Here is a 26,511-nt window from a genome sequence, read left to right as displayed (position 1 = left end):
TTTCTGTTTCCTGCATAAGAAAACTCTGCATCTTGATGTGAAGACTGGCTTGGCAAGTTCCCCATGGTTACTGAGCTCCTGGGCGCTCTCCTTTATCCAAGTCAAATCTGCTCAGAGTGACTTTAAAGGTGCCCTCTTGACCTCTGGTACAGTGCGTTCATACCTGCCAGCAGCCATCAAGGTGGTACAAGCTCCTTTCTCATGGCACCTGGTCCCATCCTAACTCCTCTGTTGTCTTCAAGACACACAGACCTGAGGTTCATTCCTGATATACTTGAATAGAATTTTAGCTCTAGTCTAGTTCTGACACATTTAAAATTTATCTGATACCAACCCCCATTCCTTGAATATACTTCAATAAAACTGACTGAACAACAACAAAAGAAAAAGAGAAAAAAATTGTTTGAACCTGATACTGCAAAACAGCTCCCCTACTTTTTAAAACAATTCTTGAAAACTTGGACTTAAGAAAATCAAGAGGGGACTTCCCTGATGGTCCCTTCTCACTCACAATGAATAGGGCCCAGATTCAATTCCTGGTTGCGGAACTAGATCTCACATACCACAACTAAAAAAATATATCCCATATGCCACAACTAAAATATGGTGCAGCCAAATAAATATCTTCCTTTAAAAAAAAAGAACCAAGAGAAGTGTATGGCAGACCACCCTTGACATAATCCCCAAAGATCTCCACCTCTTGCCGTCTACACCCTTGAGTAACCCTTTCCCTTAAGGATGGGCTGAGCTGACTGACTTGCTTCTACCAAACAGAATAGGGTAGAAGTAAGGAGATGTCACTTCCAAGATTAGGTAATAACAAGAAGAGGCTCACATGGTGAGGGGGGTACTTTCCAGTAACCATGTCAGTGAGCTTGGAAGCAGATTACCCCTGTCACTGACCCCCTAGTCAAACCTTCAGATGAGACCACAGCCCTGACCAATAGCTTTACTGTGATGTCACTAGAGACCTTGAACCAGAAGTGCCTGCCTGGTTTATCAGAGTCTAGATACTTGCCCCACAGAAACTGTGAGATAATAGCAAATGTTTGTTGTTTTAAGTCACTAAGTGTTGGGGCTATCTGTTACACAGCAAAAGATAACTAACACAAAAGGTTACTCAACTAGAAACACACTTTCCCCCCTTATTATAAGGCAAATACCAGAATAATTTCTAGCATTGGGAAGAAGGGCTTGAAAACAAATAATGAAAGTCATGAGTATCAAATGTATGCTCATTTATGCTACTAAAAATTGCTAATGGGTTATTTTAAAGTCTTTAAATATTATTGTGGCAGTTGGGGGAGGTAGGTGGGGTTCTTAGAAATTGTGTCATATGAACAGTAAGGAGATATGACTGCTATCTTTTAAAATGTAAGTGGTGATCAGGTGAGGAAAGACATGCTTAACTTGTACTCTCTAACCCTGAAGGACAAAGCAAGAGGATGTGACTGGAAGTTGTTGGCAAGCAGGTTCTGGCCCCACTGAATTTTGCTGGTGTTTCCGTGAAACACCATGAACAAAAGTCATGCCAACTGCCTGACTCTAAAAATTACATCTAAAGTGAAAGTGGTCTACAAACAATGAAAATGCTACTGAATGCATATGGTAGAATTGTGGGGTGATTTTTAAAGATGTTATTTTTCTAAATTATTATTTTTATATCATCTTTGCAATGAGAATGAAATGTAATTTTAGGAAAAGAATACCACATGCTTTGTATTGCTAGAAGAGTTCCTCTTTGGGTTTGTTACTATGTCTCAGGCTGATCGTCTCCTTTCTTCACAGAGAAAAGTCTGATGATCCCAGGAAACACCATTTCTTCAAAACCATCAATTTTCCTCGCCTGGAAGCCGGCCTAGTTGAACCTCCATTTGTGCCAGACCCATCAGTGGTTTATGCCAAAGACATCAATGAAATCGATGATTTCTCTGAGGTTCGAGGAGTTGAATTTGATGATAACGATAAGCAGTTCTTTCAAAGGTTTGCAACAGGTGCTGTCCCCATAGCTTGGCAGGAAGAGATTATAGAAACGGGACTGTTTGCAGAATTGAATGACCCCAACAGGCCCGCAGGTTGTGGGGAGGGTTCATCCAGGTCTGGCGTATGTTTGTTATTATAAGTTGTTGTCTCTACCAGACCAGCAGCAGGAGTCTCAGCTGACCGAATCCTCGAATGTTCCTAATACATGAAATCTGTTGTGGACGACTGATCAATCAGGAGGGGTACCTCAACTACAGAACAGTTCAAAAGACAAATGAACTCACCACTAGGACATATTTGCTCTCCTTCCTTCCCTCCTTTCCTCCCTTCTTCTTTTCCTCCCTACCTTACTTCTTTATTCTTTCTTTCTTCCTTCACAAAGAAAAGTACAGTCTCGGTTTTCACTGAGTGCTGGGAAAAGGAGCCCTCAGATTTGTTTTGATAAAGTAAAAGCCTGAGCCTTCGCCATCATGCCCTTGAAAAATGACATCAAGTCCTAGGAACAGAGGATGGAGCTTTGGGGTATGCTCAGAAAAATGAGCATTTTCAATTCTTAGTAAATAATCATTTTAGTTTTTCTTTGTTTATATCTTTTCTTCCTTTCATCTTTCAGTATTTGTTCTCCTTCTGTACTTATGAAAAGGATTTTAAACCTGAAAATAAATATTTCTGACTTCCTTCTCCCCTGTTTAAAAAAAAAAAAAGGGAGTGGATTGTAATATTTTGGAAATATTTCAGATCACAAAATAATTTTTAATTTGCAGAATGTCTCTTTTTCATATTTTTGAAATATTCTACCATTATAATGTTCAGTTCAGTTCAGTCGCTCAGTCGTGTTCGACTCTTTGCGACCCCATGAATCGCAGCACGCCAGGCCTCCCTGTCCATCACCAACTCCCAGAGTTCACTCAAACTCACGTCCATCGAGTCCGTGATGCCATCCAGCCATCTCATCCTCTGTCGTCCCCTTCTCCTCCTGCCCCCAATCCCTCCCAGCATCAGAGTCTTTTCCAATGAGTCAACTCTTCACATAAAGTGGCCAAAGTACTGGAGTTTCAGCTTTAGCATCCTTCCTTCCAAAGAACACCCAGAACTGATCTCCTTTAGAATGGACTGGTTGGATCTCCTTGCAGTCCAAGGGACTCTCAAGAGTCTTCTCCAACACCACAGTTCAAAAGCATCAATTCTTCAGCGCTCAGCTTTCTTCACAGTCCAACTCTCACATCCATGCATGACTACTGGAAAAACCATAGCCTTGACTGAAGCATGTTAAATATAGATACACATGATGTCTGTGGATTAAAGTATTCTGTAAATTGAGTTCTTTAAGTAGTATTCTACAAATTGCTCACTTGTATACTCCCATATTCCATTGCTTCCCAATTTTTGCTGAACTTTGGAATCACCCAGAAGTCTTTTAAAATACTAGTGCGTTAACTCCCACTGCCAGATTTTAATCGATCTGGGGTACAACCTGGGCATCTAGATTTTCATAAGCTCTCCAGGTGATACCAGTGTGCAACAAAGTTTGGGATCTACGGCCTTGTAGATTTAAATGTTTATACACGGATCCTTGTTTGGGTCACTCAAAACCCTAATCAGACATTTTGACAGCAATCTTCCAAATACTCCAAAAAATGCATAACTTGGGCAATTGCACTTAAATGAAGCGATTATAATCTGTATTCATCTTGTAGATTTTCTTGCCCAGGCACACTTTAGTTCTTCACACATATCTTGGAAAGTAGATCTCTTGACTGTTTCAAGACCTAAAGGAGAAACATGGGCCTTGAAACTAATTTGAACAAATGGTGGCTTTCAATTCAAGTGGGTGCCCAGCCAACACTCTGTAGGAGTATTGTACTTAATCACTCAGTCGTGTCTGATTCTCTGAGGTCCCATGGACTATAGCCTGCCAGGTTTCTCTGTCCATGGAGTTTTCCAAGCAAGAACACTGGAACAGGTTGCCATTTCCTTCTTCAGGGGATCTTCCCGACCCAGGGATTGAACCTGCATCTCTTGTGTCTCCTGCATTGGCAGGTGGATTCTTTACCAGTAGCACACCAATTAGCACTTCTCAAAAGAACAGCCAGGATTTCCCTGGTGGTCCAGTGACTAAGACTCTATGATCCCAATGCTCAGGTTCTATCTGTGGTCAGGGAACTAGATCCCACATGCTGCAACTAAGATCCCAGTTGAGACCTGGCATAGCCAAATAACTAAATAGAACAACAAAAAAAAAATTTTTAAAGCACAGCCAAAGTAAGAATTTTAAGGCTGAGATATATAAATTTGACATAAATATATCTGGAGTGATTGTGTGTGTTTGTTTGTGTGCGCGCGCGCGCATAAGGCAATCTTGTTTGTCCCAAAGGTGAGAAACTTGGCTGAACTTATTTTAAAAGTTTTGTCCCTTGAGTAAGGGAGCCAAAAATTACAAAAACACTGGCAAAAATTCTTTTGGTTAATTGGAATCCACCTAACAGTAATCCTCAACTACAAGACTCAACTACAACATCAACCATATCAGGAACCAGGAGGAAGAAACGCCCTTGGAGTTGAGCCCTGGGTTAGAACACCTGCCATTCACCCTCCTGCTCATCCTCTATCCTCACTGAGCTCCCTGAAGCTCCAAACCCTACCCTGGAGACACCACAGAGTCCTGAGTCACCCAAGCGAAATACAGGTGTGTCCATCAGATTCTCCTTCCTAAGGCCAGAAAGTAGATTACAACTTGATAAAATGTCTGTTTAACAAAAAAACTAATCAACAGTTAACAGAAACCTTATTAACCACAGCATTCCAAGAGTAGAGATCTCAAGATTTAGCTTTATAAGCATTAAACATTTTTTAAAAGTGAAGTCTACTTGCATTCATTTTTTTCAAGTGAATGCCTACTGGTTTTGATAAACTTCAAAAGCAAATCTGTTTCACTTTTTAGAAGTAACTCAGGAAAATAATTGAGTAAGATAAGCATGTTCAAAGAATCCGCCTGCCAATACAGGAGACTCAAAAGAAGCAGGTTTGATCCCTGGGTCAGGAAGATCCCCTGGCACTGCACTCCAGCATTCTTGTCTGGAAAATTTCATGGGCAGAGCAGCTTGGTGGGCTACAGTCCATGGGACCACAAAGAATTGGACAGAACTGAACATAGCAGTACATTTAAACAGTCGCCAAGTAAGTATGTGTTGAGCTTTAATTACATTGAGCCCTATACTGGGTAGTGTTGGGGACACAGCAGAGAAATAAGACAACCATCTAAGAAAGGCCATGTGGTGTCATGTAGAATGCAGATTTATGTGGGTATATTACTCACATTTTAAAAGAGGAAACTGATACTCATAAATGTTTTATAGCTTTTCCAAGGTCACACAGCTTTACAGTGTTATTGAGAAGACATGATGTAGATATAATAGAAATAATGTATAGGAAGCAAATAGCCTGAGTTGTTGTTGTTCAGTACCCAGTCGTGTCCGACTCTTTGTGACCCCATGGACTGCAGCACGCCAGGCCTCTCTGTCCCTCACCATCTCCCAAAGTTTGCCCTAGTTCATGTCCATTGCAACGGTGATGCCATCCAGCCATCTCTTTCTAACAAATTGAAGATCATGGTCAGGAAGTAGCAGCAGGTCAAATGACTCTAGGTTGAGGAACAAAGAATCAAGAGCTGAACCCACATCTTCATTAAAAGTTACAGAGTGGGTAAGAGAGGCAAGAGAGATGGTTCCTGGGGAGTGGTTGAGAAGGTAGTTCTTTACACACAACAGAAGAAAAATCTAATTGCAATAAGTGGAGACACAGAAGCCCATCTTAGGCCTTCTGCCTATCATATGCCAGGTGGGGATTCACTTGGGCCAAATCAGAGTGAAGGAGATCCTATAAAGGAGATCGTATAAAGATCCTATATGCTGCAACTAAGACCCAGCACAGTCATAAATCAATACATAAATACTTAATACATTTTTTAAAAAAGTATTCTCAATTGGTTACTTTGAATATCAAATTTAAGATATTTCTCATTTAGGTGACCAGGCATGAATGTGAAATAACTGAATAATTTAAGCTTTGCTTCTTGGGAATTGCTCATATGAAAACATAGAGGAAGTTCCCTGACAGTCCAGCAGTTAGAATTCAGCACTTTCACTGCACACAGCAGTGGCCTTGGTTCAATCCCTGGTTGGGTAACTAAGATCCCACAGGCCATGTGGTGCCGCCAAAAAAAAAAGGCAGAAAGAAAAAAGAAATCATAGAGAATTCTACATCGATTTTAAAAGATCATTATTATTATATTGTGTTTATCATTGGGGCAATTTAACATACATTAAGTTTTAGACAGTAAAACATGATGAAAATAATGAAAAATATATAATCCTTGCTCCTTAAATGATTGTTCTTGGCAGTTACAAACCTTAAGGAGAAAAAAAAATCATAAAGGGAAAAAAATAGATAAAAGATTTTGGGGGGTGGCAGAGGGGAGCCTAGAAGACTTACCATATTAGCCATTTTGATTATCAAAAATGTAAAAAGACTGAATTTTCTTGGATCATCTGGGAAAAATAATTGCAGTTGTTTAGGCTTCATTCTTTCAATAAATATTCTTACAGTAATGTTCTAGGCCCCGTTTCAGTTTGAGGAGATATTCTGGGGTTTGTCCCTTTAAAATTTTTAGATTGGAGGGTGCTTTCATTCACTTTGTATTTCACTAAAACTTTATACCTCTCTGGGGAAAGATGAATTTTGTTTTCTTCATTTTTTCCTAAGTTTTCTGCACTGAATATTTAAACTTAAACTTGAACATTAGAACTTAAAATTAAAACTTCCTTTTAAAAATCAAGAAAAAGTATACATTTTAAAGCAAAACATAATTGGACCTGGGTGTGAGCCCAGGCTGGCTCTGGCAATAACCAACTCCCAAGGACTTCCTTTTGCAAAGGAGAAAAGGAAAGATATACCCATTTGAATGCAGAGTTCTAAAGAATAGCAAGGAGAGATAAGAAAGTCTTCCTCAGTGATCAGTGCAAAGAAATAGAGGAAAACAATAGAATGGAAAAGACTAGAGATCCCTTCAAGAAAATCAGAGATACCAAGGGAACATTTTATGCAAAGATGGGCTCAATAAAGGACAGAAATGATATGGACCTAACAAAAGCAGAAGATATTAAGAAGAGGTGGCAAGAACACAGAAGAACTGTACTAAAAAGATCTTCACAACCCAGATAATCATGATGGTGTGATCACTCACCTAGAGCCAGACATCCTGAAATGTGAAGTCAGGTGGGCTTTAGGAAGCATCACTACGAACAAAGCTAGTGGAGGTGATGGAATTCCAGTTGAGCTATTTCAACTCCTAAAAGATGATGCTGTGAAAGTGCTGCACTCAATATGCCAGCAAATTTGGAAAACTCAGCAGTGGCCACAGGACTGGAAAAGGTCAGTTTTCACTCCAATCCCAAAGAAAGGCAATGCCAGAGAATGCTCAAACTACCGCACAATTGCACTCATCTCACACGCTAGCGAAGTAATGCTCAAAATTCTCCAAGCCAGGCTTCACCAATATGTGAACCATGAACTTCCAGGTGTTCAAGCTGGTTTTAGGAAAGGCAGAGGAACCAGAGATCAAATTGCTAACATTGCTGGATCATTGAAAAAGCAAGAGAGTTCCAGAAAAACATCTATTTCTGCTTTATTGACGATGCCAAAGCCTTTGACTGTGTGGATCACAATAAACTGTGGAAAATTCTTCAAGAGATGGGAATACCAGACCACCTGACCTGCCTCTTGAGAAATCTGTATGCAGGTCAGGAAGCAACAATTAGAACTGGACATGGGAAAACAGACTGGTTTCAAATAGGGAAAGGAGAACGTCAAAGCTGTATATTGTCACCTTACTTATTTATCTTATATGCAGAGTATATCATGAGAAATGTTGGACTGGATGAAGCACAAGCTAGAATCAAGATTGCCGGGAGAAATATCAATAACCTCAGATATGCAGATGACACCACCCTTATGGCAGAAAGTGAAGAAGAGCTAAAGAGCCTCTTGATGAAAGTAAAAGAGGAGAGTGAAAAAGTTGGCTTTAAGCTCAATATTCAGAAAACTAAGATCATAGCATCTGGTCCCATCCCTTCATGGCAAATAGATGGGGAAACAGTGGAAACAGTGGCTGACTTTATTTTTGGGGGCTCCAAAAATCACTGCAAATGGTGACTGCAGCCATGAAATTAAAAAATGCTTATTCCTTGTAAGGAAAGTTATGACCAACCTTGACAGCATATTAAAAAGCAGAGACATTATTTTGTCAACAAAGGTCCATCTAGTCAAGGCTATGGTTTTTCCAGTAGTCATGTATGGATATGAGTTGGACTGTAAAGAAAGGTGAGAGCAGAAGAATTGATGCTTTTGAACTGTGGTGTTGGAGAAGACTCTTGAGAGTCCCTTGGACTGCAAGGAGATCCAACCAGTCCATCCTAAAGGATATCAATCCTGGCTGTTCATTGGAAGGACTGATGTTGAAGCTGAAACTCCAATAATTTGGCCCCACCTGATGCAAAGAACTGACTCATTTGAAAAGACCCTGATGCTGGGAAAGATTGAGGGCAGGAGGAGAAGGGAACAACAGAGGATGAGATAGTTGGATGGCATCATCGACTCAGTGGACATGAGTTTAGGTAAACTCTGGGAGTTGGTGATGGACAGGGAGGCCTGGCATTCTGCAGTCCATGGGGTCACAAAGAGTCGCACACAACTGAGCAACTGAACGGAACTAAAAGGACCTCCTTGGGGGCTTCCCTGATGGCTCAGTAGGTAAAGAATCTGCCTGCAACATAGGAGACACAGGGTGTGCAGGTTTGATCCCTGGATGGGGAATATCCCCTGGAGGAGAAAAATGGCAACCCACTCGAATATTCTTGCCTGGAGAATCCCATGGACAGAGGAACCTGGCAGGCTGCAGTCCAAAGGCTCACAAAGAGTTGGACACAGCTAACCAATTAAGCATACAAGGACCTCCTTGCCTGCCAAAAGGCATAAATTAGCCTGGGTACCAGGATTCAGTCCAGGACTCCTGGTCTGAGGCTAGAGGGTCTTTCTCAACAGAGCCAGAAGTTAGTGCCTAAGGTTGGGCCAGATTATTGGTTCCACAATCCAGACCATGAACTGCAGCTGGTTGGTGGCAAAATTTTGACAGAACCTCAAAGAAAAAAAAGAATGGAGAACGTAGCAAGTTTTTCAAGCATTATGCTCTTCAAAATATCGTCTTTTATCAAGGAGCTAAAATGTCTCCTTTTATGAAGTAGTTGATATTTGACAGAAGTAAAAAATGTAGACCAGTGACCACCCCTCATGTATTTTTTGGAAATTTTACTGACACATGAGATTTCAAAATCTGGAACCCCACTGGACTGGATGACCTTGAAGGGCATTCCAACTATAGGGAAAGTATGCTTCAGTGCAAAATGATGCATTGTCTAGAGGGAGATCTACAAATTTTTTCTGTAAAAGACGTGATAGTAAATATTTTAGATTTTGGGGATGAGAACTACTTAACTCTGCCTTGTGGTGGCAAAGCAGCTACAGACAAGGGAAAGGAGTAAATATGTCTGAGTGCCAATAAAGCTTTATTTACAAAAACAGGTGGTCGAACTGGATTCGACCCACAAGCTGTGGTTTACTGATTGCAGTCATAAATGTCTTATTAAACTGACTAGATTATCTGACTCTAACAGAGCTATTTTACAATTCTATACATTATAAATAGCTAACTGGGGTGTAAATTAATTCTTGATTATCTATGTTCAAATGAGCCTTTCCCACTGAATTAGTTAGGGCTATGATAACGAAGCACCATAAACTGGGTGGCTGACACAAGGGACATTTATCTCAGTTCTGAAAGCTGGAAGTCTTAGATCAAGGTGTCATTGGGGTTGGTTTCTTTTGAGGCCTCTGTCCTTGCTTGACTTGTAAATGGCCACCTTCTCCTTTTGGCTCAGATCAGATCAGATCAGTCGCTCAGTCGTGTCCGACTCTTTGCGACCCCATGAATCGCAGCACGCCAGGCCTCCCCGTCCATCACCAACTCCCGGAGTTCACTCAGACTCACGTCCATCGAGTCAGTGATGCCATCCAGCCATCTCATCCTCTCTCATCCCCTTCTCCTCCTGCCCCCAATCCCTTGGCTCAGGGCTCTCCTTCTATGTGGGTCTGTGTCCTAATTTCTTCTTCTTATAAGGACAACAGTCATATTGGATTAAGGCACTCTGATGACCTCATTTTAACTTGATTACCTTTTTAAAGACCTTATCTCCAAATACAGTCACAGTTCAAGGTACCTCAGGGTTAGGACTTAAACGTTTGGGGAGATACAACTCACTTTATAACACCCCTGAAGCTAATTTTATGTCCATTTGCTCACTCATTTCAACATTTCTTTACCCCATATAAATCTGTGGCTTTTATTACTTCTTGAACTGGTCATAAGGCCAGTTTCCTTCTTAAAGAGTTAAAGTCTAACATGTGTTCATTTTTGTTTCTGTATGACAGTCATAATTTTAACACTCCCCCTTTATGTTTTGAGGATTATCCATTAACACAATGCAGAATGTCACAATGCCATTAAGAAACCTGGGGCATATTTCGAAAATTCCACTTCCATAAGCAAAAGTTCTCAACAAGAGCCCTCTCTCATTTTGTTCTCTTATGAAACACACAGCAGAGAGCAGAGCCCCTAGACAGAGGGCTGGTGGGAACTGTGGTGAGCCCAGAAAGCTGCTAGCATTTCCCAGGAAGTCTGGTTGAGGTGCAGGGGCCAGCTGACTATTCCATATTTTTAAGCCTATTCTCTTCATCCTGGCTCTCCCATCTGCATGGCCAGCTGTCAGGCACATTCCTGCCGTGCCCGCTGTTTCTGCATGCAGTAGGGGAAGCTTTCAGGAAAGAGGAGCAGGGAGGAGAGAGCCAGGGGCCACAAGAATCAAAGACAGCTTCACAACTTCACCTGCTCTTAGGGCGGGGCGCTGAGCCTGAGGCCACAGTGCAGACCTGCATTCCAGAGGCACACCCAGAGGTGGGCCGCATTTCAGAGTCCCTGGACTAAAGATTCCCCTCTGAAGTGTGCCAGTTCAAATGCAGGATGTCCTGTTACATTTGAATTTTAGTAAACAATTAATTGGTGTTTTTGCTAGTATAAGTATATCCCAAATGTTGTGTGGGACATACTTGTACTAAAAAGTCTCAAATAAATAAATATTTTTTAGAAGTCTCTTGTCCACAAATGTACAGAATTGACTGAGGATAGTCAATTCTGTCAGGACTAAAGAAAATACAGGAAAACTCCCAGCACAGCACCTGACAGATAGGGCTCTACCTGGGCTGCTCAAACTTGTGGCCTCTCTCCTCCTGCACAGCTGCTGTGAATTTTATTTTATTTTTTTTTTGACAAGCCCACATGTGAGCTCTAACTATCTCTAACTCTATCTCTAACTCACCTAAAGAGTTGGCCAGACAGCATTGCCAGCATCGCCAATAATAATAACACAGCAAAAAGTCCTATGTATTGAGCACCTACAATTTGCCAGGCTCTGCACTTAGCGCTTTTTGGGTATTATTACCAGTGGTCACAATAGCCAGCGAAGCTGGTATTATCTGCATTTTATTGAGGAAGCAGGAAAGCTCCAGAATTTAATGGACTTATCTAAGTACAGAGTAAGTGCTCAGTAAACCCAGGTCTACCTGATAGCTCTTGTCTATGTGGTCACTGGTTTCCCAGGTAGGAACTGCCCCTGTTCTACTCCCTGAAACACCTCCCCTGGGGCTCAGAGCAGAGTCAATGGACCAAGTCCAAGGAGGAAATAATTTTTTAAAAGATGTATTTTATTGGTTCTAAATGGACCAAGTTGGGGCGGGGAGAGAACTAGGAGTGAGGTGAGTGAGGCAGCTGGAGCACAATATTTAGAACATTTGAACAGCACTCTCTCTTAGGATCATGCCAGCAGGTGCAGCCTGGAAACCTGCACAAAACCGAAATGAGTGCCTCCCTCACAAAATGGAAGAGAGTACCTCAGTCAATTCTGTAGACCTTTCCTTCTGCCGGCCCTAACTCTGGGCCTGTGGCCTAGCCAGCTCAGGTGCAGAAACATAGAAAAATGCTTTTGAAACATTTATTTCTTTGCATCTTCAAAAACAATCATTTACATTTATTCATACAACAAATTCTAGTTTAGGACTTACCATGTGCTAGGCCTGTTGTAGGAGACAGGCATACCACCTAGGATAGACCATACTTGTCCTGAATTTGGCTGGATATCTCTGTTAGGCAATATCAATCAATAATTTTTTTCCTCCTCCTCTCATCACCCTTTAGTGGATGTCAAGGACCCAGAGGCATAATGCCCAGGAGGTAGGTAGTTAAGAACAGAAACTCACTTTCCCCTCTTCCTTTCCTCTTCAAAAAATTTCTTGCAAGGACTTCCCTGGTGGTCCAGTGGTTATGAACCCAGGCTTCCACCCCAAGAGGTGTGGGTTCAATTTCTAAGATGCCACAGGCTGCACTGCATGGCCAAAAAATAAAATCTTTTTTTAAATCAATAAATTAAAAAATTTCTCCTGGGTTTATGCTTTAAAATCCTTGTTCTTACAAAGCTGTGAAATTAAGACTTGTAAACTCCTCATTACATCTCCCCTAAAGTGGAAAGTTACAGGCAGACCAAAAGACAGATCCAGATCAGATCTTGGTAAATGTTGTTTTAACAAATGCCAGCGGAATGAAGGGGCAAAGCCTGCCCTGGCACATGTCATAACTGGTAACAAGGCAGACAATGGTGAGACCGCAGCTCAACCAAACAAACATGCGGATGCCCTTGTCTGCGCCTCGCTTCCCAGGGAGCGGGGTGCCCTCCGGCTCTCGCCTCTGCTTGGCTGTGTTCTGGGCCAGGCTCATAAAAACAGCACAGCAGATACCACAGGGCAGAACTGGGCCCAGACATGTGGGGTTTTCATGACTGTGATTACTTTACGACTTTATCGGCCACATTTCCTGTCACGGTTGAGTGTTTAATCAATTCTAAGTCACTTAAGATTCCCATGCAGTTTGTAGATTTGCTGGCCACCTTGCCTCTCCCTCCTGCAGAGCATTTTGGGGCAATCTGTCACTCACTGTGCCCTACCATGCTGTGTGTGGGGCTGCAGAAAGGAAGAGAAATAAATCCATTCATTTGATTTGGGAACAAGTATTTAAGAAGACGGCCAAAACCATTCACTGGATTCTGAATTCTCTGTGACATACTGACATGCTCTATCTGCTCACATCTCCTACTCCCCTTTCTCTGATGAAAAGATAGCTCAGCTCATTCACCTCAGATGTTACATTAAGTTGGAATTTTCTCTTTTTTTCAAGATTTATTTATTATGTATTTAGTTATTTATTTTTGGCTACGCTTGGGTTTTCAATGCTGTGAGTGGGCTTTCTCTAGTTGTGGCAAGAGGGGGGCTCCTCTTCGTTGCAGTCCACAGGTTTCCCATGCAGTGGCTTCTGTGAAGCACCGGCTCTAGGGTGCTCAGGCTTAAGTAGTTGCCACTTGCAGGGTCTAGAGCGTGAGCTCCGTAGTTGTGGTACACTGGCTTAGGTGCTCTGCAGCATGTGGGATCTTAATTCCTGGACTAGGAATCGAACCCATGTCTCCTGCATTGGCCAGGCAGATTTTTAACCACTGGACCACCAGAGAAGCCCAAATTGGTGACCATCTTGCCAGTGACTATAAGCCAGCATGCCTTCGTATAAGGAAGAAGGAAGGACAATGGGAAAGACTAAAAGCAAAATGCAGGACTTCCCTGGTGGTCCAGTGGTTAAGAATCCACCTTCCAATGCAGGGGACAGTGGTCTGATCCCTGGTTAGGGAACTAAGACCCCACCTGCTCTGGGGTAGCTAAAAACCCACGTGTCACAACAAGAGAAAGCCCATGCACTGCGATGAAGACCCAGCACAGCTGAAAAGCAAAATGCAATTTCAAATCAAAGCTGACTTCTAATCATACCCCTGCCTGCCCCAAATACTGACTCAGGGAGATTGTGAGCGCATGGAAGATTTCCATTGGAAAAAATTCCAGAGAGAAATTGTTTGACTCTGTTTTGGAAGACATGGACTATTAAAATATTGCATCATGAGGGCCATGTCTGCACTGGCCCTGCAGCATGCTCACCTCTTCCCGTCTCTAAGGTCTGGGTGACCTCACTTCTGTAGCTTGGATTAGATCACAGTGGGTGTGTCTGCATCATGAAAATTGGCAAATCCTACAAAGCAGATTTATCTTTTTTCTGACGAGTGAGTTTTTAAGCATTTACCAGCTCTTCACTGACTTGTCCCTGGCATATACCATGTCTAGTTAAGGTATGACTCTGCCTGGGACCCCACACGCTCTGCCTCAAACTTTGCTTCTATTTGCAAGGGGTAGGGCAAGGCTGTAGGGGAGACATTAGCTAGAGTCACAAGCCACTGCCCAGGGGAGATACTCAGCAGGAGCTGAGAAATGGCAAGGGAAACTGGATGTGAGGCTTTGAATATCTGAAAGATGACACTAAGAGAACGTGAAAGAAGGGAAATCACCAAAACCAGGAAGGAAAGGAAGGGAGGGAGAGGAAAACGGGCCAAGAGCTCTGTAAGTTCACTACAAAAATTCTACATAATGTCCTGAGGTGTCCCATGGAATCATCTCTCCACATGGAGGACTCATTAAAATTGTGAGGAAGCTAATGTGGGCATGAGGTTTGACAGAAGTTACTTCATGTTACTGGGATCTGCCACCTCTTCCATATACACTTCCATGAGTGAGTGAGTGAAGTCATTCAGTCATGTCCAACTCTTTGCGACCCCATGGACTGAAGCCTACTAGGCTCCTCCATCCATGGGATTTTCCAGGCAAGAATACTGGGGTGGGTTGCCATTTCCTTCTCCAGACGATCTTCCCGACCCAAGGATCAAACCCAGGTCTCCTGCATTGTAGGTCGATGCTCTATCAACTGAGCCACTAGGGAAATCACACACTTCCATAAACATGTTTAAATCAAACATGATTCATTCATCTACAAAAATACAAAACACACAGAGTTAAAAGCATCCCCAACAGGTTCCCAAGAAAGACATCCTTCTGCTAGGCATTCTGGTCCTTCAGGCACAAATCACCACCGCAAGCATCAGCCACAGACCTAAGCCATAGACCCCAAAATCACAATTTCAAGCAGCTCAGCTGTCACTGAGAAAATATTACAACTCCCTCCTTCCTAGTAAGTTCCCCCTTCTGAAACATTTGAGATTGAAGGATCAGGTATTAGGGTATGTGGTAGGCTGATTAATAGCCCCCAAACACAGTCAGGTCCTGCTGCTGCTGCTGCTAAGTCGCTTCAGTCGTGTCCAACTCTATGCGACCCCATAGACGACAGCCCACCAGGCTCCCCCGTCCCTGGGATTCTCCAGGCAAGAATACTGGAGTGGGTTGCCATTTCCTTCTCCAATGCATGAACGTGAAAAGTGTAAGTGAGGTCACTCAGTCGTGTCCAACTCTTAGCGACCCCATTGACTGCAGCCTACCAGGCTCCTCTGTCCATGGGATTTTCCAGGCAAGAGTACTGGAGTGGGGTGCCATTGCCTTCTCCGAGTCAGGCCCCCTAAATCCTGGTAAATGTTAACCTTATATGGCAAAAGGATCTTTGCAGGTATAATTAATTTAGGAATCTCAAAGGACTTCTCTGGTGGTTTAGCAGTTAAGACTCAAAATGCAGGGGACTTGGGTTCAATTCCTGGTTGGGGAAGTAAGACCCCCACATGCTGAGAAGCAGCTAAGACCATGCACCACAACTAGAGAGTCCCTGCGCCACAGCAGGAACTCCTGCATGATGCAATGAAGATTCCACGAGTCACAGCTAAGACTTGTTGCAGCCAAATAAATAAATATGTTTTAAAAAAAAAAGAATATTGAGTCTGCCTGTGGCTGTTGGGGTCCATTCCAGAGCTACAGTAGTTCCAGCACCATGTGAATGGCTGACTGAAGGCTTTCAGTTTCAGATCTTGGAGACAAAGTGAAAACAAAACAAAACAAAACAAATGTTGAGAAATGGAGATTATCCTGAATTAATAATCACATCCCTCCTTCTAAGAGGGATGCAGGAGTCAGTCAGAGGAGAAGACTGTGGGATACACAGAAGCAGATGCTCTTGGTACAGTTAACCCATGTTAAGATGGAGGAAGGGGCCATAAGCCAAGGAAGACAGGAAGCCACCAGAAGTTGAAGAAAGCAAGGAAATGGACTCTCCTTGGATTCTCAAGAAGTAACCAGCCCAACCAACACTGTGACTTTTAGCGCAGTGAAACAGATTTTGGATTTTTGGCCTCCAGAGCTGTAAGTGAATAAATTTGTGTTAAGTCACCAAGTTTGTGGTAATTTGTTAGAGCAGACATAGGAAACTAATACAAGGTCAGATGTATTTTTTTATGGTATTGGAATTAGAGAATTTTCTGAGGCTTTAGGAGAATTAGGAAAATACAAAGGTCAATTATTCTGCAAAAAAACAACTATGAACTGCATCAATTAGCAAACCATGTCCCCTATTCTCCAATCCTGACCTGGACCTTACCCCAGGGGAGGGCAGGGTTGGTGTTTTTTTTTGTTTGTTTGTTTTGTTTTGTTTTTTAAGGCTTTTTGGGAGGAAGAACATGAGAGGAAAAGAAAGGCAGCCTACCCAACAGCCATCTTTCCTCCTTCCTTGCACACAGATGCCAAATATTGCTCAGGGAAGCTGCATGACTTTACCTAGAAGATGAATCTTGATTGGTCTCAGCCCAGCATCCCTTTTACCAATAATTGGTCTAGGCATGGTCATGTGACCTCTCCCTGGCCAATGAGAAGTAAGCAAATGCCTCTTGAGATGTTTTTCTGGACAGAATTTTTTTTCCTTGTTCTGAATAAAAAGAACCACAGGAAAAAGAAACCCCTTTGTCCTCTTCTTTTTTTTACTGTTTAAGTGATAAAGGAACAATGGTGCTTTGCCCTGAGGTGGCCATCTTGAGACCATAGGGTAGGAACCTGAGGATAAGAGCTAACACATGAAGAGGCAGAGTGGCAAGATGGAAAGGCCTGGATTTTTTTTTTTTTTTTTTGGCTGTTTTCCAGGCCCTTGGCAGTAAGAGCACAGGGTCCAAACTTCTGGACCACCAGGGAATTCCCCAGGCCTAGGTTCTTGATGATACTACTGAGCTGTCAAACCTACCACCCTCAGACTTCTGAAGAAGATAATAGACCTCTTAAGGTTTAGATTTGCACTGATAGTAGAGATTCTGATTACTTGCTGCCAAACATACTTAAAGAATAAAAGAAGGAAGAAGAAAAGCCAGAGGGATACACAGCATGCCGTTACAGAAGGAGATGTCAGAAAACAAATGCACAGAGACAGAGAACGGAGGAGTGGTTACCAGAGAGGAAGTGGCAGGAGGTGGGGAAGAAGGTGAAATAGGTAAATGAGATCAACTGGATGATGACAGATGGACACTAAATTTTTTTGTGGTGAGCTTACTGTAGGCTATCCAGAAGTAAAAATATAATGTTGTACACATGAAACTTGTATAATGTTGTAAACCAATATAACTTCAATAAAAATTAAATCCCAAAATTCACCAGTAAGTGTTCAGTTTGATGAAGTTTGTATTAGATATATAATTGTGTAACCACCACCACAATAAATATATTGAACTTGTGAATCACCCTTAAAAAAAGTGGACTGTCAGTTCTACAGCTGCTGCCAGAACTTCCAAAGTGAGTCCTCAAAGTGGGCTGAAGAACGCCCTGTGGGGGCCTGAGGCACCCAACACACCTTTGGCTGTAGAACTACATCTGCTCTCTCTTTGCGCACCACAAATCCCTTTCCAAACCCTGGGACTAGTTATCCAAGTGCAGACAAAGTGCTACCAGCACCAAAACCATGAGAAAAGCATGCAATAGAAAAATCAGAGTCATCACAGGAAAAGGTTTTTAAATGTATACAATTTCATATCCTACTTCAGAATTTAGTGTTTTGGATTTGGATTATATTTGCTCAGAGGCATTTTTTTTTTTTTTAAACCACACCACATAGCTTATGGGAATTCTGTGACCAGGGATCGAACCTGGGACCCAGCATGAAAGTGCCAAGTCCTAACCACTGGATTGTCAGGGAATTTCCCAGGGGTGCAATATTTCTGATGCTCAGAATCTCAAGCAGTGAAATCACTGACGGGTTCATTGCACTGAACCTTGAATCCTGATTCTGTTACTTGCTAATCATATGACCTTGGGTTTTTTAAATTTTTTGCCTTTTTTCCCCATCTCTAAAATAGGGTAATGATGCTAATACTAGCACCCACCTTTTAGAGATGTTGTGAGGCTTCAGTTGAGTTCATTTCAGTTCAGTTGCTCAGTCGTGTCCGACTCTTTGCGACCCCATGAATCGCAGCACGCCAGGCCTCCCTGTCCATCACCAACTCCCAGAATTCACTCAAACTCATGTCCATGGAGTCGGTGATGCCATCCAGCCATCTCATCCTCTGTCATCCCCTTCTCCTCCTGCCCCCAATCCCACCTAGCATCAGAGTCTTTTCCAATGAGTCAACTCTTCGCATGAGGTGGCCAAAGGACTGGAGTTTCAGCTTTAGCATCATTCCTTCCAAAGAACACCCAGGACTGATCTCCTTTAGGATGGACTGGTTGGATCTCCTTGCAGTCCAAGGGACTCTCAAGAGTCTTCTCCAACACCACAGTTCAAAAGCATCAATTCTTCAGCGCTAAGCTTTCTTCACAGTCCAACTCTCACATCCATACATGACTACTGGAAAAACCATAGCCTGAGATGAGTGCATATATACATAGTGTTTGGACAATACCTGGCACAGAACAGATACTGTATGTTTACAAGCTGTTGCTGTTATTAATATTATTGTAATATTACTGTTACAACCTCTAACTATCTCATTATGGCCCTGGCTCTGTGCCTCCTGGTCACAGGGAAGTGACTTGAGCCAAGGACCATCATACAGAGGCCACTCCAGTTTCTGTGACTGACAGCAGTGGGACTCACATTCCCATTGCTGAGAGCCTGTGTGCTGCTCTTCCTGTGACTCCGGTAGATTAGACCTGAGGCCCTAGGGACCTTTGCCTCTGTCTGCCCTCTTTCCCCCACCCCCAGCCCCAGCCCTGTGAGATCACAAAAGCCAACCTCTTCCCACCTTCACTTGGTAGCCCTGAGTTTCTGTACTTGCACCAGAAGACAGTCTTGACCGGGATGTGTTTCGGTCTGTGGAGAACGGCTCTTGATATGATTAAAAATGCCATGCTCTGGACCACTATGAATTTTGAACTAATGTCTATTATTTGTCCTGTGGGCTGTGTGTGTGCTCAGTCACTCAGTCATGTTGGACTCTTTTCAACCCCGTGGCCTGTAGCCCTCCAGGCTCCTCTGTCCTTGGAATTTTCCATGCAAGAGTACTGGAGCAGGCTGCCATTTCCTACTCCAGGGGATCTTCCCTGATCCTGGATTGGCAGGCAGATTCTTTACCACTGTGCCACCTGGGAAGCCTATTATTTGTCCTGTAGTTGGAGTGAAATGAACAGTCATACCTCTTCTAAGATGAGAGTCTTGGAAATTTTTTCCAGAGATGTTTTTCTTTCCTATTAAAAAGCAATATGGGACTTCCCCAGCAGTCCTGTGGTTAAGACTCCACCTTCCAATGTAGGTAGTGTGGGTTCCATTCCTAGTCAAGGAACTAAGATCACACATGCCTCTTGGCTAAAAAACCAAGACAGAAAACAGAAGCAATATTGTCAATGCAGACTTTAAAAAACTAAAAGTAAATAAAACTTGTTTTAAAAATAATAATACAAGATGAAGCAAGACTGGTCATAGATAATTACTGAAATTCAGTGATGGGTAGATGGTGAAGAGGAGGGTTATCATAACTTTTTCTACTTTTTGTTTATGTTTCAATTTTTCCTAAACAAAAAGACCAGAAAAAAGCACAACATATTCATTGGATAAAATTAGTTAAAAAAAAAAAACTAAATCCAAAAAAGAACCATTATCTTAAGCTAACCATTTATATTTTGGTAGATTCTGGTGGATACATTTAGTGGACTGGTTTCATATTTGGTGGATCTGGTAGACTATTTGGTGTGGATATATATGTTGGTTTTTAACTACTCTGGGGTCTTAGTGTCTATATTGAGAATATGTCTTTCATTAAACAATGTATTATAAGCTCTTCTCATGTGGAAACATTCCTTGTTAATCATGATAACAACTGCATTTCATTTCATACGGTATAGAAAAAAAGAAAGAAAGAAAGTGAAGTCGCTCAGTCGTGTCCGACTCTTTTCGACCCCATAGACTGTAGCCTACCAGGCTCCTCCGTCCATGGGATTTTCCAGGCAAGAGTACTGGAGTGGGTTGTCATTTCCTCCTCCAGAGGATCTTCCTGACCCAGGGATCGAACCCGGGTCTCCCTCATTGTAGGCAGACGCTTTACCGTCCAAGCCACCAGGAAAGCCCTTTCATATGGTATATGTACCATAATTTAACCAATCCTCTGTTTTGATTATCAATATTTTTTCAGTTCCTTATTAGAAATAATCCTGTAATGACTATCCTTGTAGCTATCTTGCAACATCCTCAATTATTCCTTATTCTTGTTCTAGGATAAACTCTGAGAAATGGGATTTAGGGGCATAATTTTGAGACTTTGGATAAGTATTGCCAGATTGACCTCTGGAAATGTTATACCAGTGTACTCCTTTGAACTGTGGGCAACATCTTCTGATAAGATAATTGGAAACTACACAACCTGATTGTTGCTAGGTTGCCTTGTATCAGTAGCAGGTACTATTGTCTGTATGCCTCAGAATTTCCATTTGGAAAATGCAAAGAATGTAAATTGTAAATCAAGACCTTTAAGGTCAGTTCAGACCTTATCTGATCCAACTCCTGAATTTTACAGATGAGAAAATTCAGCCCCAAGGTCGGATAGCTAATTGAAAACTTTCTGGAATTTCTGTAACATCTGCTGAGCACTTTACTCCAGGCTCTTCATGAATTCATGATTTGATCCCTCCCCATTTTACTTTTAAGTTAAGAAGTTACATTTAAGTTAAGAAGTTAAGTTACATTTAAGTTAAAAAGACACTTGCCACAGTCACAATAATCTAAAAGCTAAACATAGATCAAACTAAAAATTATATACAGGAGGATTGGGGAAAGATGTATGCATGTGGTTTAAAGGAACAAACAAGTAAGAGGACAAAATCTTTATCCCTTACACAGATGTTCAATCAGAAAAAAAATCGTTTATAAATGATTTAGCAATACGGATATACTCAAAAAAGCAGCTAGACGAAAATAGGAATAGAGGGAGAAATGGACCACAAAGCTATGTTTTTTACAAGTGACCTTGAAGAACCATTCAACTTTCAAAAATTGTGGATATGTACCACTTTAATAAAAACAAAAAATGAAGTGACAAAGAAGAGAAAAAAGCACAAGGAGGTGAAATAACTAGACAAAAGACACACAACAAATACATTAAAGATTTCAGGTTTAAATCCAGGCAAATAATGCCCCAAAACTCAATTTAACCGTAGATTATCAGCACATCCCTTATTTTTAATCCTGGAAGTGAAATTGAATAAATTAATTTCTTTCAGGGGACTTCCCTGGTGGTCCAGTGGCTGAGACTCTGTGCTCCAAGTGAAGGGGGACTGGGTTCCATCTCTGGTCAGAAAGCTAGATCCCTCATGCTGCAACTAAGAGCCGGCACAACCAAATAAGCAAATACGTATTTTAAAAGTAATAATAATAAGTCCTTTCAGGCCAGGCTGGTCCCCACCCAATTTTCCAGGAGCACAGGTGTGACTGGAATCTTGTGGCTTTTGTTCCGTACCTGCACCCCACCCCGGTCATGCTCTCGTCACTGCTCATTTCCTCTTAATGGAAGGATTTTTATGGAACTTCATGTTTCTTAAACTTCTTTTCTGATTGTTGATAGGAGCTACTATTCTTTAAAGCAAACCTTCTCCTGGAATAGCCTGAGAGAACAATGTGTGCGATTTCCCCCTCCTTAATCTAGATAGAGCTGGATGTCCAAACTTTCAGCTCTTCAACAGTACTGGAAACGATGACAGATACCCAGCAATTGTACCTTGTAAATGGTTACTAATTGACAGCTCTTCCTGGGGTCTTCCTGTCAAAAAGAAAAAGTTCTGGCTGCTCCTGGACTATTATTTGCTGAAAACAATGAAAGAGCTCACAATAGCAGAGGAAAAAGTTACTGGACCTGGAAATCAAGTAACCCACAAACAATCCCCAGGTCTCTCTGGAGCAAACCGAGGCAGAACTTTAAAGTCTCTTTCCTTCTTGTGTCTTCCAAGGTGGCGAAATAGAATGAACTACATCACCTGGACAAGTGCAACCATGATTCAACTGTAAGACGGGCAACACAGTCATGTCCACAGTGCTCACAAAGAGGGAAGACAGAGGCTAGAGACCGGATCATAATAAAAGTCCTTCGTTTCAACTTTTTTCTCTTTTCCAGACCTAACCTACACTTAGAATTCTGAAGGAGAGCCTAGTCATTAAAGAACAAGACAGCCACCAGCAGATTACAATCTTATAATAATATTTTTTTTTTTGCCAAGAAAGGAGCACCCCACCTTATGAATCATCCAACCGCTATTCTTTGGCCTCTTCTCAGCTTGTTTACTTAGCTCTGTCAATTGCCAATTTTTTTTCTTTTTTCCTTTTTTTTTCTGATTGAAGAAAAACCTCACTGGTACCAAAGGTGGAACAGTGGTAAAGAATCCACCTGCCAATGCAGGAGACGAAAGAGACACAGGTTCGATCCTTGGGATCCCTCCTGGGTTTGCTCCCTGGGTAAGAAAGATCCCCTGGAGAAGGAAATAACAACCCACTGCAGTGTTCTTGCTTGGGAAATCCCATGGACAGAAGAGCCTGGCTGGCTATAGTCCATGGAGTCAGAAAGAGTCGGACAAGACTGAGCATCTGAGCTCACACACACACACACACACACACACACACTGGTGCCAAAGCCTGCCAGGAGCACAACCCAGATAAGATATGTCTTTAATCATCTGTAGCAGAAAAGAGCCATGGTTTACAGGTTCTGTGATTTCTGGGACTGTGAGTTGGGGGACAGAGAGCCTGGACACCTTTCCCTTTCTTTAGGGCATCATCAGAGTCAGCTCTGGACTCTGCACAGCTCATGGAGCAGTTGCCAATTCATCCACTCTGGCTGAAGCTCAGAAGGCAATTTAGAAAGGAAGGTTAGGGGGACTTCCCTGGTAGTCCAGTGGCTGAGACTCAGAGCTCACAAGCAGGGGCCCGAGTTTTATCCCTGGTCTAGGAACTAAGATCCCACATGCCACAACTAAAAATCCCATGCCATAGTGAAGACCCAGCGCAGCAAAATAAATAAATAAATACATAAAAAATAAAAATGGTTATAGAGTAGCCTGGGCACGCAAACTAAATTATCTTTACCTATCCATGTGTACTTGTGGGCTGTGCTGGCATACCTTGATGGATATTAATTAAACATCTTTATTTCTGTTGAAGTCCACCATGCCGTCTTCAGCATTGAGTGTTACCGGGAATTGTGCCTGTTAATTGTGTTCAGATGAGGCCCATGATACTCCAACTCTACATCATTCTCAGATTCTTCTGTCTCCAATCTCTTCTCTGATTCACCATCATCACAGAGCTTCATTCATTCTTACCTGTTTCCCCTCTCCTTTATTCCCCAAAGTTCTTGACCATGGGTCAGCCATTTGCCAACTACAAACTGGCACTTACCATCTACTTCTACAAGGATTAATTCATGTGCTGATTTTCAACATCTCCTGAAAGGAGTTCAGGGTGGAGAGCAGAAATGAGGCACCCTGTGCTCAGGGGCAGGGTCGGGGTGGGGAGGACGACTGGCAGAACAGGTCTTCAGAGAGATATTTTCAGGAAGCGATTTTATGAGCCCAATTCTTGTATCTCCTCAAATCTAGAAAAGCACTGAAATCCTTCATGGTGATGACTGCTCCTCATGACTTGAAGAAACCTTCATGACACTAGCAGAAACCTTCATGAGAGTAGCAGAAACCTTCTGCAAAAAAAAAAAAAATATGTGCTTGATTGCATGTGTTTCCTCTTCACCAAAATCACCTATATACTGACCTTCACCTCTACCTCTTTGAAGCAGTTTCTCAGAGCTATCTGAGCTTCTGTCTCCTGGACTGCAGTCCTCATTTTGCCCCAAATAAATCTTAACTCACAGTTCTCATGTTGTGCATTTTTTTTAGGTCGACACATTTTTATACCTTTCGAAACTCTCAAAACTTTGAACAAGTAAATAAACATTCGGAAATGCCTCTCAGAAATACCGGTGATGTTCATCTGTATTCTTTGTGTTGCCTTGAATTCAAAATTGGTAATGAGTTTACCAATTGGTAATGACTTTAAGACGTGTAGAGATTCTAGGGTGAATTTGAAAAAGATAAAGTAAATAATCAGTCACTTCCTATAAACGGTCTCTGTTATTGATAAATTAACCAGGCTGAAGATAGTGGAGGGACATGGATAAGCACGTGGACTCTAGGATCAGACCTGCCTGGGTTCAAACTCCACCTTGTCCTAGCTGTGTAACCTTGGTCAGATTACCTAAGATCGCCCCATCTGTAAAATGGAGGTGAGCAAAGTAGCATATCTTACAGGATTGTTGTGATTATTAACAATATTTTTATAATTATTAATTTAATAGTAAGAAATTACATAAAGTACTTATAAAAGTATCTGACACATAGTAAGCACAGAAGAAGTGTTAGCTATCAACACTTTGAGAGGATCACTAAATGCCAGGGAGCATGTGGATGATTTTGCTAATGAAGTCAATCCTTTGTTCATAAGTTTCCATAGAATATGAGCTCAACTTTGCCCTCTGAAATGTGCTGCCAACAGATACTAGACATCCTGGAGTTTATGTTAACAATTCCATGCTTGGGACTTCCCTGGTGATCCAGTGGCTAAGACAATGAGATCCCAGACTATGTGGGGGCCTGGGTTCGATTCCTGGTCAGGGAACTATATCCTCCATGCTACAACTAAGAGTTCCCATACTGTAACTAAAGATCCTGAGCCCTACAACTAAGACCCAAGGCAGTCAAAGACATAAATGAACAAAAATAAAATATATGTATTTTAAATACAATGCTTATTAACAATAGATTCTAAGTACCAACCTCTGGCCTGCAAATGGCGAGATCTTAGGTAACCTGACCAAGGTCGTATATATATATGTATACACGAAAGATATTTAGCACATCCCATATATATATATATATATATATATATATATGGGCTTCACTGGATGTGCTAAATATCTTTCAGGAAATTTCCTTTAGCATCCGGTGCTCCAGGCTTGGGAGCGGTCTCCATAGGGCAAAAGGTGAGGTCATGATTTCTGTTTTACCCACAGACATGAGCCAAGTTAAAATTTTCCCTGGAGTATACATGTGCATACACACACATGCTCACAGGTGTGTGCATACACAGCCTAACATTTGCATAATTCTGAATAATTTATAAAGAACTTTCAAATATGCTGTCCTTCGATCATTGGAATAACATTTTGAAATAAGCAGGGCAGTTATTCTTTTTTTCTTTTAGCTTTTCATTTTATATTGGATTGTTGTTGATTAACAAGGCAACTCTTCTTACCTTCACCCTCATATGTGTAGTATTTAACACTTAGGGTAATTCAGCGATTTAATCACCCACCATTTCCCTGTGATTCTACAAATTGTCATGTCTCCTAAACTGATCTGTGCTCTCTCTTCTGCCCGACATATCCTTCGTTTTCTTCAAGGGTCAATTCAAAAGTCACATTCTCTGTGACAAGGTTTCCCATGTATCTGCTCCCTCCCCTGAGTTCCCAGAGGAAACATCTATTACAACACAGCTATCGATGGGAGAGGTGGGGGAGTTTGTGCCTTGGGCTCCAAAAGGGAAATGCCCAGGCTTGACTCTCTAGTCCTCCCCTTGTTACTGGGTGACCTTGGGCAAGTCTCAGCCAGACCTGGGCTCTGTGTCTCCTTGAATAAAATGAGGATAATACTTCTACCGTTTATCATCTTCATGTGTCGGGCTCTCTACCAATCAGCTCACATATCCTTCCCTAAAGCCCTAAAAGAAGGGATTATTTCGCTGTTTTAGAGATCTCTCAGGCTTGGACAAGTTGTGACTCTGGTCTATTTGATTTCATGTCTTTCTAATAGATTATCCTCCACCTTTTACACGGGAACAATTCTTTCGTGATTCCCACTGCACTAGTCTTTGAGAAGGTAGAATAGACGAGAATGTCAACAGCTTTGTGACTCAGCAGTTGTGTTGCTCTCCTTTTTCTGCCTTATCACACAGTCCTAATAGTCCTTCACAGAGCAGTCTAACAAGTGTGGCCTCAGAGG

The 26,511-nt window shown here is 42.0% G+C and overlaps 1 protein-coding gene across 1 annotated transcript in view; it reads left to right on the top strand.

The window, feature by feature from the left end:
- GRK7 (G protein-coupled receptor kinase 7) overlaps nt 1-2,588 on the top strand; it is a 40,287-nt gene extending 37,699 nt beyond the window's left edge. Inside the window, exon 4 of the mRNA XM_061419852.1 lies at nt 1,789-2,588. Coding sequence (XP_061275836.1) covers nt 1,789-2,122 — 334 coding nt within the window. The 3' untranslated portion in view covers nt 2,123-2,588. The remainder of the gene's footprint in view (nt 1-1,788) is intronic.
- The last annotated feature ends 23,923 nt before the right edge of the window (nt 2,589-26,511 follow it).

The sequence above is a fragment of the Bos javanicus genome, chromosome 1, assembly GCF_032452875.1.
Source record: "Bos javanicus breed banteng chromosome 1, ARS-OSU_banteng_1.0, whole genome shotgun sequence".
Taxonomy (NCBI): Eukaryota; Metazoa; Chordata; class Mammalia; order Artiodactyla; family Bovidae; genus Bos; species Bos javanicus.
The sequence above is the reverse complement of the archived record's forward strand: the minus strand, read 5'-3'. Positions and strand labels throughout refer to the sequence as shown.